Raw genomic sequence first — 16,954 nt, 5'->3', positions numbered from 1 at the left:
ACAAACCCGCTAACGCCGTTTCTTCCTCCCACCAGTCCCACTGCGCCCAGTACTCGGCCGAGAAGCGCGAGGAGGAGAAACTGTGCGACCACCTCATCCGCGCCGCCAAGTACCGCGACCACGTGACCGCCACGCAGCTCGTCCAGAAGATCGTCAACATCCTCACGGACAAACACGGCGCCTGGGGCAACTCGGCCAAGAGGTAACAAAAAAAACGTGACGAACGGGCCTCTGATGTCGTGCCCGCCGTGACACACACCCCCATCATCTATTGTCAGTTCAAGGACATTTAATTATGAAGCAGTGAGATTTCTCAGATTGTGAGGAGAACAGGGTTATTTTTCTTGAAAGCTGCACGTACCTTTAAGCGTTTTCCATTTCTGACCCCGATGGGTTTGACCGTTGTCTCGTTTAAGGAAGTGGGCGGGATGATAGAGTTTTTGTCAACTTGGCCATTTCATAAAGTTGTATTCAAACTGTGAGCGCGACAGAAGATTCTTAAGGACATCAGGAAGCTATTACAGAATTCTGACAAAAAATGTAAATGCTTTGTGACCACAGCGCACACTATGCAAGGCTCGGTGTCGATTACAGACACTGAACATTTGCTGAATGCCACTCCCCATTCTTTACCCCCCATCCAAGCTACTTAGTGCCCGTTCAGATAAAACCCATGGATCATAACATTAATAAAAGCTACATAATGTTGAATAGTGTTAATAGTTTGGCATTAAAGATGACACCTGATTTTTTTTCTTAAAAAAAAAAAAAACACATTTTACATAATTTACCGACCCACAAAGGTAATAATAATAATAATAAAAATAATAACTTTTATTTATATAGCGCTTTTCAGTGACCCAAAGATGCTGAACATATATAAAAAAGGGGGGGTATTTACAGACAGGGGGGGCAACACGTACAATACGTGGTAGCTAAACATTTTTGGGGACTTTTAATACTAGCATAACATTTTTAACATATATGTACGGGAATCTGTTATGTTTTGCCATTGCTTTTAACACAAAGAAGTGTGGTATGGCTTCAGTGTGATCAAATCAAATAGGTAACCAGATACTAATTCTACAATACCAAAACTAGTGTTAAAAACTTGATGTACGCACCTGAACCGGTTCATGATACTGAAAAATAAGTACAATCATATGTAACCCAGTCAGCCCTGTATTTTAATGTTTTAAGAATATTATAAGTGCAAAACATGGACCCTTAATGAACTCAAGCATAGTTTTCTGAAGAGCACTCTGTAATTCAATCATTTTGAGTTATAAAACATAACGGGAGCGTTTTTAATTATCATTGTAGCAACAAAATCTGAGTTCTGAGCTTTTTCCTGCGTTTCTTCTTTCTTTTAGTGTTGTGACAGTGCAGTGACAGAATGATTTAACTACAAATAAAGTGTGTAGCCCTTAATTTTTATGCCGTTCCTTTAATCCCCTCATACTACTCGTAATCAAATTAGTTTTTCTTGTAGTTTTTGGAGGTTATTATCCCAGTGCTTTGCTGTAGGAAAACCTTTTTAACAGCCATTCGTTACAGGCCGCCTTCCATTCCGTATTTACTCGGCCAAATGGGCAGCAGCATCAGCAGCATCCGGCAGGGCCCAGTGCAGCTATTCTCTAATGATGCCTGTTTGTGCTGCTTGTGTGCGACGTTTCGACCGGCTCAAGCTTGTTAGCCTCTGCACCGCCTCCCCGGAGACCGCTATTCTGCTAGTGAGCTCACCGTTACATGCACCGCGTTCCGGAGCCAAACGCACAGAAATATTTGTCTTTTTTTTTTATCTCAATCCCCATCTCCCGCCTCCCTTTCTGTCGTTCGTTTGCCCTTTCTTTTTCCCCCCCTTTCCCCGCCATTACGCTTCACTCCCAGGTCTGTGCTCTTTGCTATGGAGATGTGCGTGCCAGAGCGGTCCTCCATTACCGGGCCCTTTTCGCTGCCGGGCTATTGATGGTTTTCCTAATGGCTGCCGATGGGCGCAGGGAGCCGCTGGCACTGGGCCACGGAGTGGAGCGCTCTTTTAATAAATCACAATCAGTCTTGTGCCGTTACATCAATATTTTCGGTCAATTACTGTGAAGGTCAGGTGGTGCAGCCTCGCACCGGAGCCCGGGGAGCGCGGGCATGGGAGCAACATCTGGGGCAGTGAAATAAGCAAGCAGACGGTTGGTCGAATACAAATGGGCTTTACTATGGGCTTAGCGCAAATGCTAGTCTTTTTGTGTCCAGATGCAGTGCGAGTGTGCACATGTCAGTTATTTATTCTTTTCACTTCTGAGCATCTTATATATGTTGGAGATTTGAATACATGTGCAAATGGTTTATGACACTGCAAACGGTAAGAGGTTCATGTTCTTTTGGATGATTTGGTTTGTTATGCTTTGCTTTTGTGGGTTTGTTTGTATGTTTGTTTGTTTGTTGTCGCGATTAACCGTTGAGTGCAAAGGTGTGCGGTCCAATCCTAGCCCCGGACAACATTTTATACAGTGTTGTGACATCGGATGGGAATTGGCACAATGACTAAAGAGTGTTTTTACATGCACATTAGCTGAGGAACCCAAATCCACTATTTGAGCTGTTGTTTTTTTTTATACTGTACAATATAGTATAAATAAGCCAGAATAGAGGAAAGAGCCTAATTTCCATTGGTTGTCCGTAGCCAGGTGACACAGGACCATTACAAAGCGTGACTCTTTGTGACTAAATCAGACCACTGTGTGCTGTCTGCTCCTACAATGGTTGTAAATGGTACATATATTCATTGTACATTGGCTGTCTGAAAAACACGATTCTAAAGCTGGTGCATGTGCCCGAAAATGAAGCCATGCAAATGTTAACGAGTTTAACGAGAATGTTAAGGGTTTGTGAGGGCGAGGAACTAGTTGGATCGATTTAGCTACATATTTCAATGACTTTAACTTATTAAAATTGTTGTCATTGGGGTGGGCGATGTGCCAAAAACTGTACTCATGATTTTCTTAAAGCTACATCACTATTTAAAGTTCATCCCGAGTCATGTGCACCTTGAAGAGGTAAATGATGTCATCTGCTTCTTCTGAACGTTCACTCTTCGTTGCAGTTGGTTAAATTCACCTGTCACTCATCCGGGGCGTGACAAAAGCTGACCAATGGCAGCAGCAGGTGGGGAAAAGGTGTTTTTGTTTGAGCACAAAGCTGCTCAAACAAAGATGTAGTGAATCACGAATGGCAAACAAAATAGCACCTTGTCACAGGAATGAGATCACAATTCAGTTTTTCTCACCGCATTTCCCAGCACTTGGGGAAATACTTATTATTATATCATTATCATATTCAGAGGAAAAACTTGAGTATTCACGTCGACGACAATTTGGAGGAAACCATAATTTTCTGTTTCCCACAATGTGCAATGAAAATCTTTCCCCGTCTGTGATAATTCCATCCAGGAACACAAAGACAATACAAAGCCGCACCATTACGACCTTTTGTTGCCGGAGCGTAAAAAAAACAACACCTCAAACCCGGCTGCTCGCACGCCATAAAGCACTATTCCCCCAAGCTTCCATTCAATAAGGAGCCCGAAGATGAAAATATTGTTTTCTCACTCGCTGATGGGAATTGTTGTTTCCTTCGCGGCAGGCTTCTAATATCTTGTGACACAGCGCGACCCGCCCGAATGCAATTTGTGTCTTAATATCCAGCTTACAGCCGCCCTGGCCCCGAGAGGAAGGAGGTGTTAGGTGATTTTGTCCTTCCCCTCGCTACATTTTGCCTCTCCCGACATACAGTTTTAAACGTGCAGCCTTCTCGTTCAGCCGTCTGTTCCGGCGGCACAACACCAGTGAGGATTCCTTTCAAACAGACAGTCAATGATATTTCTCGCCCTTGCTTGTCGAGCGCCGTCTCATCTCGAGCAAACGGGCACGTAGGACCGCGCTACCTGTCGTCGCCGGGCGCTGCGTGCCAACCCGCCGTCTACCGATGTGTCGCGCAAATGAAACAAGATGTCATTCTTTTCCCCTCCGAACTCGTCTCCCCCCCCCCCCGGTGTCCTGTTAGGAGTCATCTCTCATGTATGTATGACACCCGGACGGAGTGGGCCAGCATGGAGGCAAGATGAGGCCCGGTGATGGACAACGCCGGTCTCCGGGGAAACGCCCCGGCTCTCATCTTTTCCCCTCTCGCAGGTTCGCTTTATGGCATTCGAATGGGCCGACTAATGTACCATGGAAATGCACTCGGGATGCTCTGCGCAGAGGGCAGTAGAGGCGGGTGTGGAGAGAAACGGCGGGATGGGAGGGACGGAATTGGGTTGTATATTTGCAATGAATTAGAATTGAACAGTCGTGTTTTGTTGATTTCAAGTTCATTCACTGTGAGTGCTTTGATTGACTAGAATCACTGAATTGTGGGTTTCGGCTTCTTTGACCTAATTTCTCATCATTCTGAAACCCCAGGATGGTAGGGCTGGCTCAGGTCGCTGTCCTACTACAGTATTATTTCTATTTTTAAAAATGGGTTTGAAACTGTTTTGATCATCGAATTCCCTGGATGATTTGATTGAGCTGGTTTTTCAGATGGATTTCCTCTGGCGTCTACCATCGATTAATATTGTGCACAATCATAACATCCAGCTGTACGTTCCTGTTTGGCCTCTCTGACTTCCCTTCCCTTTTTTTTTTTTACACATTTGGAGTAAACATTGCTCTCCCTTGGATTTGTAGCAAATCTTTTTTTACAGCCCGGAGGTTTATCTAATCTATATTCCTGTACTTTGTCTTCCCTTGAAGACCCCTGCACTCTGTGATCAAACGCAATATTTAATAACCATGTATAATACTCGATTGTCACTACTAAGCCGGTCAGTACGTGCCATAATGTGTCGCAAGAGTCGGAAAAACCGCAGCGCACAGCGAGTCATTACTTGTATACAACACGAATGACGGAATGCTGATCGTTGAGCCGTGATTATGAATAAACCACTGTTAAATAGTTATTAAAAGGAAAGTTGCTTGTGTAAGCGTAATGTAAAAAAACATATACTAGCCGTTAGACGGTATGGAGACGTAGCTTAGAGCCGGGCTATTCAACTTAAGTTTCCAGAGGGCCAGATTTGTTGGACGTCTTTGCTCTGGGCCGGAAGTGGACAACATGCCACTACTGTACCTACTGTAATTATAGTCGCAAAACATATCCCCAAGCTATTTCCATACAATCAAGTAACTACTGCTCGATTAGATTTGTGTGAGAGAAAAAAAACATCTATCCAGTGCTGAACCAGAATTAAACCAGGACTAGAATGTCAACCAGGTCTGAACCAGGACTATTCTGTCAACCAGGTCTGAACCAGGACTATACCGTCAACCAGGTCTGAACCAGGACTATTCTGTCAACCAGGTCTGAACCAGGACTATTCTGTCAACCAGGTCTGAACCAGGACTATACCGTCAACCAGGTCTGAACCAGGACTATTCTGTCAACCAGGTCTGAACCAGGACTATTCTGTCAACCAGGTCTGAACCAGGACTATTCTGTCAACCAGGTCTGAACCAGAACTATTCTGTCAACCAGGTCTGAACCAGGACTATACCGTCAACCAGGTCTGAACCAGGACTATTCTGTCAACCAGGTCTGAACCAGGACTATACCGTCAACCAGGTCTGAACCAGGACTATACCGTCAACCAGGTCTGAACCAGGACTATTCTGTCAACCAGGTCTGAACCAGGACTATTCTGTCAACCAGGTCTGAACCAGGACTATTCTGTCAACCAGGTCTGAACCAGGACTATACCGTCAACCAGGTCTGAACCAGGACTATACAGTCAACCAGGTCTGAACCAGGACTATACCGTCAACCAGGTCTGAACCAGGACTATACCGTCAACCAGGTCTGAACCAGGACTATACCGTCAACCAGGTCTGAATCAGGACTATTCTGTCAACCAGGTCTGAACCAGGACTATTCTGTCAACCAGGTCTGAACCAGGGCTATTCTGTCAACCAGGTCTGAACCAGGGCTATTCTGTCAACCAGGTCTGAACCAGGTCTAACCCAGGTTCTAAGCAGGTCCAAACCTGGTCTAAACTATTGCTAACCCACAAATAAATCAGGAAAGAAGATTAGAGTTTAGTGAGTCCTGTAAATAATGAGGTACTATGTCATGAGTGAGGGTTGGGCGCGGGACATTTAGATTCAGTAATGGAGATGTCGTTAGCTTCTTCTTCTTCTTCTTCTTAGCGTCCATTTTGCGAGTCATGAAAACATTGAGTTCATGTCCGCTCGCACTCTCCTCTCCTCATCTCTGGTGCACCCCAAAAGCACACATCCTCTCCTCCTCCCCGCGGCTCCTCCTCCCTCATATAAGCAGCTCATTTTCTGCTGCAGCACCACTCTAATGGACACCCTTAGGCCAGAGGCTCCCCAGCCAAGGGACATCCATCTTTCTGCGTGTCACGCTCCCGCCCGGCAAAAAATCTTTGTGATGTGCACTCCAATTTTTCTTCAGTAAATCAAATCTTCCTTCCTTCAGAAAGACGAATGCTTTAGGGCTGGAGCGTTATAGAGAAAATCAATGCTCGCAAAATTGAAACAGTATGCCCCTGCATCGATCGGGCTGGAGGGATCGAAAAGGAACAGCTTTGTAACTGTTCGGCCGGACAGTTAGCTGACCTGTAATGGACAAACTATTGATATTAGCATTACTATTTTCTCTTGCGCTATGTCATTTCACTGGCGGGCTTTTAAGGGGGGTGGAGTCACTGCAGAGCAACCGACGAAGGGCCAGAGACGGGAATTTAAATGTGAACTTGATTCATTTGTCTGAAGAAAAAAAAGGGAGTAGAGGTAGGAGGTCCGCAACTTCACGACATTTCATTTATGCCACTTTTATATCATAGCCCAATATAGAGTAGTTTAATTGTTCTAGTTATTTTCCCTCAATTTAGCCTACCAATGTATATCTAATAGCCTAATTATTGTATTGAATTGAAATATTTGATTGCCTTTTTAAACGTTGATTTGAGGGAAGCTGACACGTGCTGTGGAGCTGAATTCTGCTTTGGCACTGATCAGAACACCACACTCTGGAGTCTGTGACTGACCTGACCTCTGCCCAGCACTTCACTCAATGCAGCGATGTGATTGGCTGGATTGCGTTTCATACTAAAACCCTGTCCACTATTACGTTCCTCTCGTTGCTCTGACACATTAGCGGTAACGCGACGCCTGTCTGCGCAGCGCTTCTTTCCTATTTAGTCGTATAGGCCTAATAACGGACATCAAGACGTAGGATGCGGGTCGGTTCATGAAAGGCTGACCAGCGACCGCGAACTGGTGTTTCTGCAGTACAAGCCTCTTTACTGTTAGGCACGTTTGTATTAATTTCCTCATCCGGTTCTTTTTTCAGTGAATGAGACAAAGTAGTATCGTATTAAAACGCACATCATTTTGCAGTTTAGGAGGAGCACTGCTGTGTTCTTATGCGGTTAACTTGTTCATGTCAGGGATTCGGGTCTGGACGAGACGACGCTTGGACCGGACCTGGACCGGAGTCCGCCAAGTATTGAACTGGGCTCTACAATAACTACCCTAATCGTAGGAGGGAGTAGTCGGTAACAATAATTTTCACAAAATGGTCAATCATTTACTGATAGATAGCTTCTAATTTGACGTGAATGTTTATTAGTTACTTGTAATAAAAAGTCAATAGAACAAATGAACAATTAAAGTCACTTTGTAGATTGACGCTCCTTCAGTAAGCTAATTAGATTGAGGTCAAAGGTCAGACCCATTCAGTAATTTACGTGTTGCAATTTTGTCTTGATTAAAATTGGAATTGCAATTTAGTTTTGTTTCGGAATTCATTACTTTTTTCACTGCCCTTTTAATATCAATACTTTTAATTAATCAGAATGTTGATTTCTCAGACTTTCATCTTAACGTGGCAACCGCTTGCACATAGAAAATGGAATAGCAACGTAGCGAAGTGTGTTGTCCAAGGACTCGACACTAACAACACTAAATACTACCGTATTTTCCGGACTATAAGTATAAGTCGCATTTTTTGGAAACAAAATGACCAAAACAGACATTTAATCTTGAAATGCAATTTAAAATAATAACAGATTAGAGAACATGGTGAATAAATGTACGTATGCTAACGCTAACACCTTCAGCTACATGACGCACAGACAGAACTGTGGTAAGTGTCTGGTATGTTAACGTAACATATTAACAGTTATTCAGATAACTATAGCATAAAGAACATGCTAACAAGTTTACCAAAGCATCAGTTTTACCCCAAATCACTAAATCCATTGAATTCTTCTTCCTCTGTGTCACTTCTAAACAACTCCACAAACTCCGGAGGAAGAGGAAGTGCTGATTCTTCTTCTGCGTAGCTTAGAGCCTAGAGCGCCCTCTTGTGCTTGTCAGTGTGAAGATAATCAACATGTGAAATGTGGTTGCCAGTGTGAAAATAACAAATAATATCACATATAAGTCGCTCTGAAGTTTCTCCCTGGCCAAAACTATGAGAAAATGTGCGAATAGTATATATTTGGCCTCAGTCCTCTAATTACAGTGAACACATCCACGCTCACCTTCTCTCTCTTCATTTGAACCGTCTGCGTGTGAAGCGGCAGCAAGCGCCTGCGGATCACTCTTCACGCCTCCTCCGTGTGCGACTTAAATCACCACAATGATGCATAACACCGAGCGTGATGCACGTGCTCGCGCCGGGGCCTGCACAGTCTCCCCTCGGCCTCGCGTGTACCTTCCCATGACAAACCGTACGTTATGGCGGCGGCGCTGTGTGCATGCGGGCTGAAGAAAGGAAACGGGACTCTTGCCGTGTCAATGGAGATTATAAGCATAGGAAACGAGGTCGTAACTGTTTAGAGTACCCTGGAAACAAACGACACGAGAGGGGCAGGAAGACGCACTTTCGGCGATTAAAAGCGGCAAGGACATTTTGTTTTGTAAATGTTATAGTAAGGCTTTAACCATGACGACGAATGGCTAAATCAATAACTTTTTGGATAGCGTTATTAATAGACAGTATAACCCTAGTATCCACTGGCTCACTCTGGCGTCCCTGCACTGTACAGAACAGTCCATCCCTTACTGCTAATGGCTTTGTCTGGATCCGAACACAAACACCCGCGGCGCTCTGGTCCTCTCTTCCAGACAGTTGTTTCCTTTAGCCCCGCTACTTCAAAACCAATTACTCGCGACCCGGTTCCGCCCCTCCGTCTGCTCTCGCGCAATCATAAACATAAAACGTAAACACGGCCCGTAGTTAGCTCCGTCTCCGCGAGCCAGACGTCCCAAGTATCAGCAGACCATCTCCAATCCTCGAAGGCACGGCTGCTTTTGAAATCCCTCTCCTCCATTCGTCACACGGGCACAAAGCCGGCCTGAAAAGTTTGCAACGGGTTCGAAAAGGATGTTCGGTTGATCTCTTGGGAAGGACGTCCGGTGTGATGGATGAGTATACAGAAGAACGAGCCGCAGCAAGCCTACCGTGCGGACATGAATTAGAATATAGGCTAATGATAACACAGGCCTCTGCTGTATACATTGTACAGTGGCTAAGGCCGTAAGCTGTAGCAACAAAGTGTCACGTCGGAGCATATTAACGGCGGATCAGATCCTTATGCGAGCCGGGTTTAGCTCAGTGGAGAGGGGAGAGGGTCATAATGGTTTGAATGCTTTGGCTTGGTCTGATTGTAAAACGGTTGGGGTCTGATCTTGTCAAATAGCATTCAGTTAAACTTCTTGCTTTCTTGTTTTTTGAATGATAAAATGTAATGTAAAGTAAAGATTGATTGAAGTTGTACTATACGTTTGTGGTGATGATGTTGCAGTGGTTAAACACCTCACAGCAAGAATTTATTGAATTCTATTTGTTCCTTCTGTTGTTTCCTTTGGGTGCTCCAGGTGAAAATCCAGTTTGCTTATGTTTGTGGCGTATACAGCAGCGGCTTGCATGTTATTACAGATATTTACTTATTAACTTGTGACATGACACCATTTGAATGCAAGCACCAGATTATAGCCGGAGACTCATTGAAATTTGTTGTCCACAAAGGGATTGGGGTCACAAAAGGGCCGTCAGTTAATGCATGTCGTACAAGAGTATAAATTCACTTTATTGCGCCGTTTGGTCACTAATTTGCTCTATACTTTCCCTTGACAATAGCAAAAGTAATTTCTCAATCATCGCAGATTTATTTGAGATGTTTCAAACGTTTGAGGAGGCACCGCACATGGCACAGTTTAAAAAAAATCTTAGCCTCATTGTTCTACTCACGTTTAGTATCGTATTTTCCGGACTATAAATCGAATAAGTCGCACCAACCAAAAAATGCATAATAGAGAAGGAAAAGACATATACAAGTCGCACTGGAGTATAAGATATTACATATCAACAGTTCTTCAGATAACTATAGCATAAAGAACATGCTAACAAGTTTACCAAAGCATCAGTTTTACCCCAAATCACTAAATCCGTTGAATTCTTCTTCCTCTGTGTCACTTCTAAACAACTCCACAAACTCCAGAGGTAGAGGAAGTGCAGATTCTTCTTCTGCGTCGCTTAGAGTCTAGAGCGCCCTCTTGCGGTTTCCAGTGTGAAAATAACGAAGAATCACCTATAAGTTGCTCTGGAGTATAAGTCTCACTCCAGCCAAAACTATGAAAAAGGGTGCGACTTATAGTCCGGAAAATACGGTTCTCAAGACACAAACTGATACTAAGACGTGTATCAAAACTAGACACTAAATTGATCAGGTACAAATAATGTACAGTGAATCATCTTTTTTTTGGTAGTACGACCCTTTGGTAAAATTAAATAAACCATTCAAATGAAACAAAATCATTATCATTTTATTGCATGTTTCTTTTCTTTCCCCCCCCCATTGAAATGAGATGAGTATTGATTTATATCCTGTAGCATCAAAATTGAGTCTGACGTTTTAGTATTGTGACAAATGCCCCGCGCCCTCAGCATGCGAATCCTTGTTAGAGGTGTGAAAGAAGACCACCATCAGCAGAAATCACCTCTCCGTGGCTCAGTGCCCCCCCCAGCCCCGGTCCATCGCTCGCCGTGGCTACGCTCCCAGATTTACGGCTTCCACGCACCCTTAAGAAACCGCACAGCCATTTTTGCGGCAAGGTCACGGAAGAAAGACTCTGATCAATATCTGAACCAAAAGCCATTTTGGAAGTTTTTAGGGCCTCTTTTCTCTCTTTACTCCTGGATTCAATATCAGCCTGGTATCGATTGGCTGGGGCCCGGTAGTTAGTCAGGGCTATCTCCTTTGACTAACCCCCGTTGCGGCGTGTCAGCCCCCCTAACCTCCTCCCCCCGCTCGTGCCCGTGATAGATCGGTATGTTTCGAGCCGCTGTAATTACACCATCGCACCAGCCGGTCATTTATTTCGCTACTTTCACCATTTGCCACAGAAAAGAAGGGAAAAAATGTCCGTTATCTATGGAAGCCAGCGTTTTGTGGTGCTACTAAAGCACAGAGAGGCGACGTAAATACTGACGTCCCGCGCTATAGAGGTAAGAGTAAGCGGTGTCTTTTTCTCGTACGCCGTCGGACTGCTTTTTATCTATAGATTTTCTTTGCCGTTTCTCCTCGCGGCTCAAGTTCAGCGCCAGTCGATGAGATGGGACGGAAAGAACACCCGCAAATGTTCAAGCGAGTGGAGAGTTTGACTCGAAGGACCCAAAGGGATGGCCAAAGGTGATGTGTAGGTCGCTGAATTATTTAACTGGACGAGCCTTCGCGATGATACCTTTCTGCGCAGAATTTAAAAATAAGACTGGGCTCTCCATTTGACGTGATTTGTAACTAGAACTCCTTTTGTCTGAATGAAAACACAAAATGCTGCTCCAACATCACCACCACAAAATAGTCATGTGTTTTGTGAGTGGGCATGTGACCTGTTATAATTAGTTTGTTGTTTCCTTTAGAATTTTTGTTGTAATTATACATTGAATAAAGGTCCTCTTGAGCTCTTAGATGTTTTAGAATATGGTGTTTTTGTAAAGAATTGTTGTCATTCCATGTAAACCTTTGCTTTTGACCCATTCCTCAAAGCCACTGGGGGTTTACTGGCAGGAAACGTTGGCAACAACATTTCCAATAAGAGCTTCTCATGAGGGTTTTTGATCAGGAGTACATAAAGTGTGAAGTCTGTATTGTATAAATGTTTTAACAGGAAACTGGAGCAATAGTATTTTACACAATTGTATATACTTTGAACTACTCTCTCGACCTGCAGCTCCAGACTGGGCTAGGTTTGAATGAGCTCTACTCGGGGCTGACCTTGTCTCCTTTTACACTCTGTTTTTCTTGGGGCCGCGCTGAAAACGCCGCTCTGCGTCGAGATTTGTCAAAGCACTCAAGATCAGCTCTGAAAGCTAGAGGTCAGGAGATTATTACAATGGCCCCTAATGGTCAAATTATGCAACTGCGGTCCACTGGATGCCCTCATTACCTCCGTGTGCCTGTGATAAATGGCCTTAAATGTGTGTTGTCAAAATCAGAGGAGAAATGTGACGCTTCATCAAAAATACAGATGGTACCACTTCACTTATAGCTGCGCGAGGCCTATATACTATTCATTATGTCACTGATAATATTTATAAGGGCAGGCGCGGAGCTGGCCTTCACCGCAATAATTCAGAAGATAACATTTTATAAAGCCTGTTTATAATATACTATCAAGTGTTATGGTTACAAATGCAGTTATAAACCATTTCTTTACCATGTATAGATATCGCGGCAGAACACAGAGAGAGAGTAATGTTTTCAGAATTTATGGCATTTTAAAGTGTATAGAATTTCATGAAATTTTTTTGTAATGTAAATATTTAGCATTGGAAATCACGACACATTATTTTACAGTTCGCCGCTTGAGTCTTTTGATAAATAAATCACCGATAACGGTTCTATAGTTGTGGTTATTCTTTCTCTAAAAAGTGCATGAAATAGATTGTTTTATGGGAATCAACTGTAAATGTTAATTATGCTTATTTCTCCCATTGCTTGTGTGTCAATCTGCTGTAGTTTTGTCCTGCATCCATTGGTAACGCCATTCTTAGGTTAAGTGTTCGCCTGCTTACTGGAGGATTAACGGTTCGGTTCTTTTCTGAGCACACAAAAAGGCCCTTCACCACATGTGGTGGCTGATTCCTGAAGGTTGGTGGTTTGATCCTGCCATTGGCTTCTCATATTGTCATTGTGTTCTTGGGCAAGACACCTCACCCACCTTGCCTTCTGCCTTTGAATACCATATTTTCCGGACTATTAAGTCGCACCAGCCCAAAAATGCATAATAGAGAAGAAAAAAACATAGATAAGTGTGAAAATAACAGATAACATCACATATAAGTCGCTCCGGAGTATAAGTATAAGTATATGAGTATAAATATAAGTATAATTCGCACCCCGGCCAAAACTAAGAAAAAAAGTGTGACTTATAGTCCAGAAAATACGTTAAATGGTGGTTGAATAGAGCCACTTGAGGCAATAAAGAGCTACACAAACTAATTAGAGTTTACTTTGCAGCTAATATAATAATAATGAACGTAAAATCCCCTCGACTTCATTGTTCGACGACACGCGGATATCAATGCTCCTCTGTTGTTCTGAAATCTGATTCGGTTGTCGTGCATTTGTCCGTCCGTTTGATTGCGCGGGATTTACAGTCTGAGCGTAATTGCCGCTAATTGGAGGCTGCTCGCTAAGGCGCTGGTAATTACGATCCGATTTGCATGATATCATTGAAAGCCGCGTTGCATTGTGGGGAGTCCGAACCCAGGGGACTACTTTGATCCACGGCAGCCGCGGTAGACGCACTCGAGCGCCGTGTCGTCTGACGATGCTGTGAAAGCTCCTGGATAAATTGGAGTTAATTGGGAGGAGTGGTGGTGTTTATGTCGAGGCTTTACGGTCGATTGTGTGTAGGGAACAGCTAAAGTGAAAAACAAGTCAAACCTTTTAGTTAAGCTGTCACTATGGATATTTGCTCGCATTTTTATACATTTCTATTTATTAAGCCAATATAATTCTCCTTCTTGACGGTATCGGGGAAACAACGGAAAGGGGGAAATGGCAATGTGACACACTGAAGCTCACACACCACGAATGTGCTTTTGCAAAACAGTTCTCAAAATAGTTGATAGTTGTTGATTGGAAAAGTTTCAAAGGTCATCTGGAAACAGTTTTTTTCCAGATGTTTTTTTCTGGTGAAGTTTTGACTTGCTGAAAGCCAGTTTGAGCTTTTTCCTCAGATAAAATAATGACTTTAGGACGGCAAAAAACTAAAAAGCAGTGTCCGGATGACCACATTTGAAACCTATGCTATCTTGAACAAATGGGGGATTTGATTGGTAAGTTCCATCCATCTTCTTCCCCTTATCTGGGCTGAGTCGTGGGGGCAGCAGGCTAAGCAGGGACTCTCCCAGACTTCCCTTAACCCAGACACTTGCTCCAGCTCCTTCAGGAGGATCCTGAGGCATTCCCAGGCCAGCTGAGAGACATAGTCCCTCCAGCGTGTCCTGGACCTTCCCCGGGGGAGGCGACCACCTCAGCTGGCTCTACCCTGAGCTCGTCCCAAGTGACAGAGCTCCTCAGCCTAATGCTAAAGGAGCGCCCAGACACCCTGCAGAGGAAACTCATTTAACCACTTTTATCCATAATCTTGTCCTTCCGGTTTTGCTCAAAGGTCATGACCATAGATGAGGGTATGAATGTAGATTGCCTGGTAAATCGAAAGCTTTGTCTTTCGACTCAGCTCCTTCTTGGACACCACAACAGCCCGATACAGCGGCCGCATCACGGCAGGCGCTGCACCGATCCCCCTGTCAATCTCATGATCAAGACCCTGAGATACTTGAACTCCTCCACTTGGACAAAGGACTCTACCCACCTGGAGGGTCAAGCCACCTTTCTCCGGTTGAGAACCATGGCCTCGGATTTGAAGGCGCTGATTTTTATCCCAGTCACTTCATCCCAGTGCGTGTTGCAGGTTCTGGTTTAATTAAACTATCAGGACAAATGATGTTGTCCCCAAACACCCTCCAAATCCTGCCTGCACCTACTCATTTTATCCATATAACATTGATAGTTGTTGTTTGTTATACACTTTTAAAATAAATGTAGTTTCTAGTTCAGCGTTTTGCATTGATTTTCACAATACTAAATCTGATCAAAGATTTTAAAATTGAGATTGTGCAATCCAGAAATCTGCAACATATTAAAACCTCTATGATAATTGGTACTGATAATACGTGAAATCTGATTCAAGCAAACCAAGATCACGTCTGGAGTAATCCTAGATACTTTTCTAAACAAAGGCTTTACCTTTTCTTGTTTATTTAAATGTTATTTTCTTTCTTTAATCAGCTTCATGGTCTTCATCTATACGAGTCAAATAGACAAAACCAAGATTTGACCAAAATCAACCTGTTTCTATCAAAGTTCTGCTTGAATTGGTTGAATTGCATATTGAAAGGTTTCACGTCACCAAAAATAATGTTGATTAAAAAATACTAAACGTATATTAAGAGCAGGCAGATGAATTTTCGAGCGATAATGACTAAAGGTAAAATGACTCCAGGCGTTGGGAGGTTCCTGACCCCAGCATTACCTCAGCTAAATCTTGTAAACACCATTAGCCGGGGCCGAATTAACATACATGTAGATAGATCTCCTTGGAGTTGGAGAAAATCACTTGGGCAAGACTTAATCACGCCATACCATTCTAAGGGAGCGGTGGTTTGGTGCTGTTTCATTTTAATTTGAGTTTGGAGATACCGCGAGAAGCAATCTGTGCCACGGTTTGACAAAGGGCCCGCACTCCGGCAGCACACACATGACAAATCCTCAATCTACGGCCCTTCAGAACACATGGTTTATGCAAATCGAAGCAAAATGATCCGCGGGATAGGAGCAATGTTTGAGCAATGTTTGAGCAATTTGAGGGCTGCCAATTGGGACCGGCATTAATATAAAATAAGGAAGGGGAGAAATCTCGTCTGCATATGCACCTCTCGTCGACTGTACCCCAAATTAATTTAGCTGAAAGGTTATGAATGCGCGTGCCGGGGAGCAGCCGCTTGTGGTGATCTATGGACGCATCTACGCGCCGCCAGTCCTGTTTGTGCGCTCGCTCTGATAAAGGTCATGTGCCGCCATTTACATAATGCACCTGCACAAAACAGCAATATTTCTGCACTTTGGCAGATAAAGCATGGGTGAATTCAGCAATGGAAACTCCTAAATCAAACTGCAATCTACGCGTTCGCCCCGAAGCCTCCGGGTGATGTTGGTGGAAGCTTGACGGTTGCATTACATTTGATGCCGGTTTCCCTCAAATAACATGCGCAACAGTAGATCAAATGCCATGGATGTCAGCTATGTTGGAGTTATATCTGCGAAACTTGTATTTTTCCTCTTTCTTCATTCTATTTCTGAAGTTGGTGGAGAACCTTTATAGAGTGCAATGTGTATAAATGCTTAACATAGCTTATAGATCCAAAACTATGTTCAGCGGTCTGATTTTGACAGCTGCTTTTACATTAGACTCTATGGAGGAAAGTCAGGTTCTCCAGTTTCAAGTTATGACACAATTTATTAATGAAATACCATATTTTCTGGACTATAAGTCGCACAGGAGTATAAGTTGCACCTGCCAAAAAATGCATAATAGAGAAGAAAAAAACAAAATAAGTTGCATAAGTGTGAAAATAACAAATAATGTCACATATAAGTCGCTCCGGAGTATAAGTATAAATAAATATAAGTATAAGTCGCACACCAGCCAAAACTATGAAAAAAGGTGCGACTTATAGACTTATTGAAAATATGGTAACTACTTTTATATGACAAAGTGCAATTATTTAACCATTTTAAGCTGGATTTTCTCAGCTTGCATCC

The 16,954-nt window shown here is 43.4% G+C and overlaps 1 protein-coding gene across 6 annotated transcripts in view; it reads left to right on the top strand.

The window, feature by feature from the left end:
* lrba (LPS-responsive vesicle trafficking, beach and anchor containing) overlaps positions 1-16,954 on the top strand; it is a 282,434-nt gene that overhangs the window by 126,199 nt on the left and 139,281 nt on the right. For all 6 annotated transcript variants that reach the window (XM_072463061.1, XM_072463065.1, XM_072463066.1 and 3 more), the window contains exon 37: positions 36-202. In XM_072463061.1, the coding sequence (XP_072319162.1) occupies positions 36-202 (167 nt within the window). The remainder of the gene's footprint in view (positions 1-35; positions 203-16,954) is intronic.

The sequence above is a fragment of the Eucyclogobius newberryi genome, unplaced genomic scaffold (assembly GCF_026437365.1).
Source record: "Eucyclogobius newberryi isolate DKJ021-1_F unplaced genomic scaffold, fEucNew1.0.hap1 SCAF_4, whole genome shotgun sequence".
Classification (NCBI taxonomy): domain Eukaryota; kingdom Metazoa; phylum Chordata; class Actinopteri; order Gobiiformes; family Gobiidae; genus Eucyclogobius; species Eucyclogobius newberryi.
Note: the sequence above shows the minus strand (reverse complement) of the source record. Positions and strands in the feature narration are given on the sequence as shown.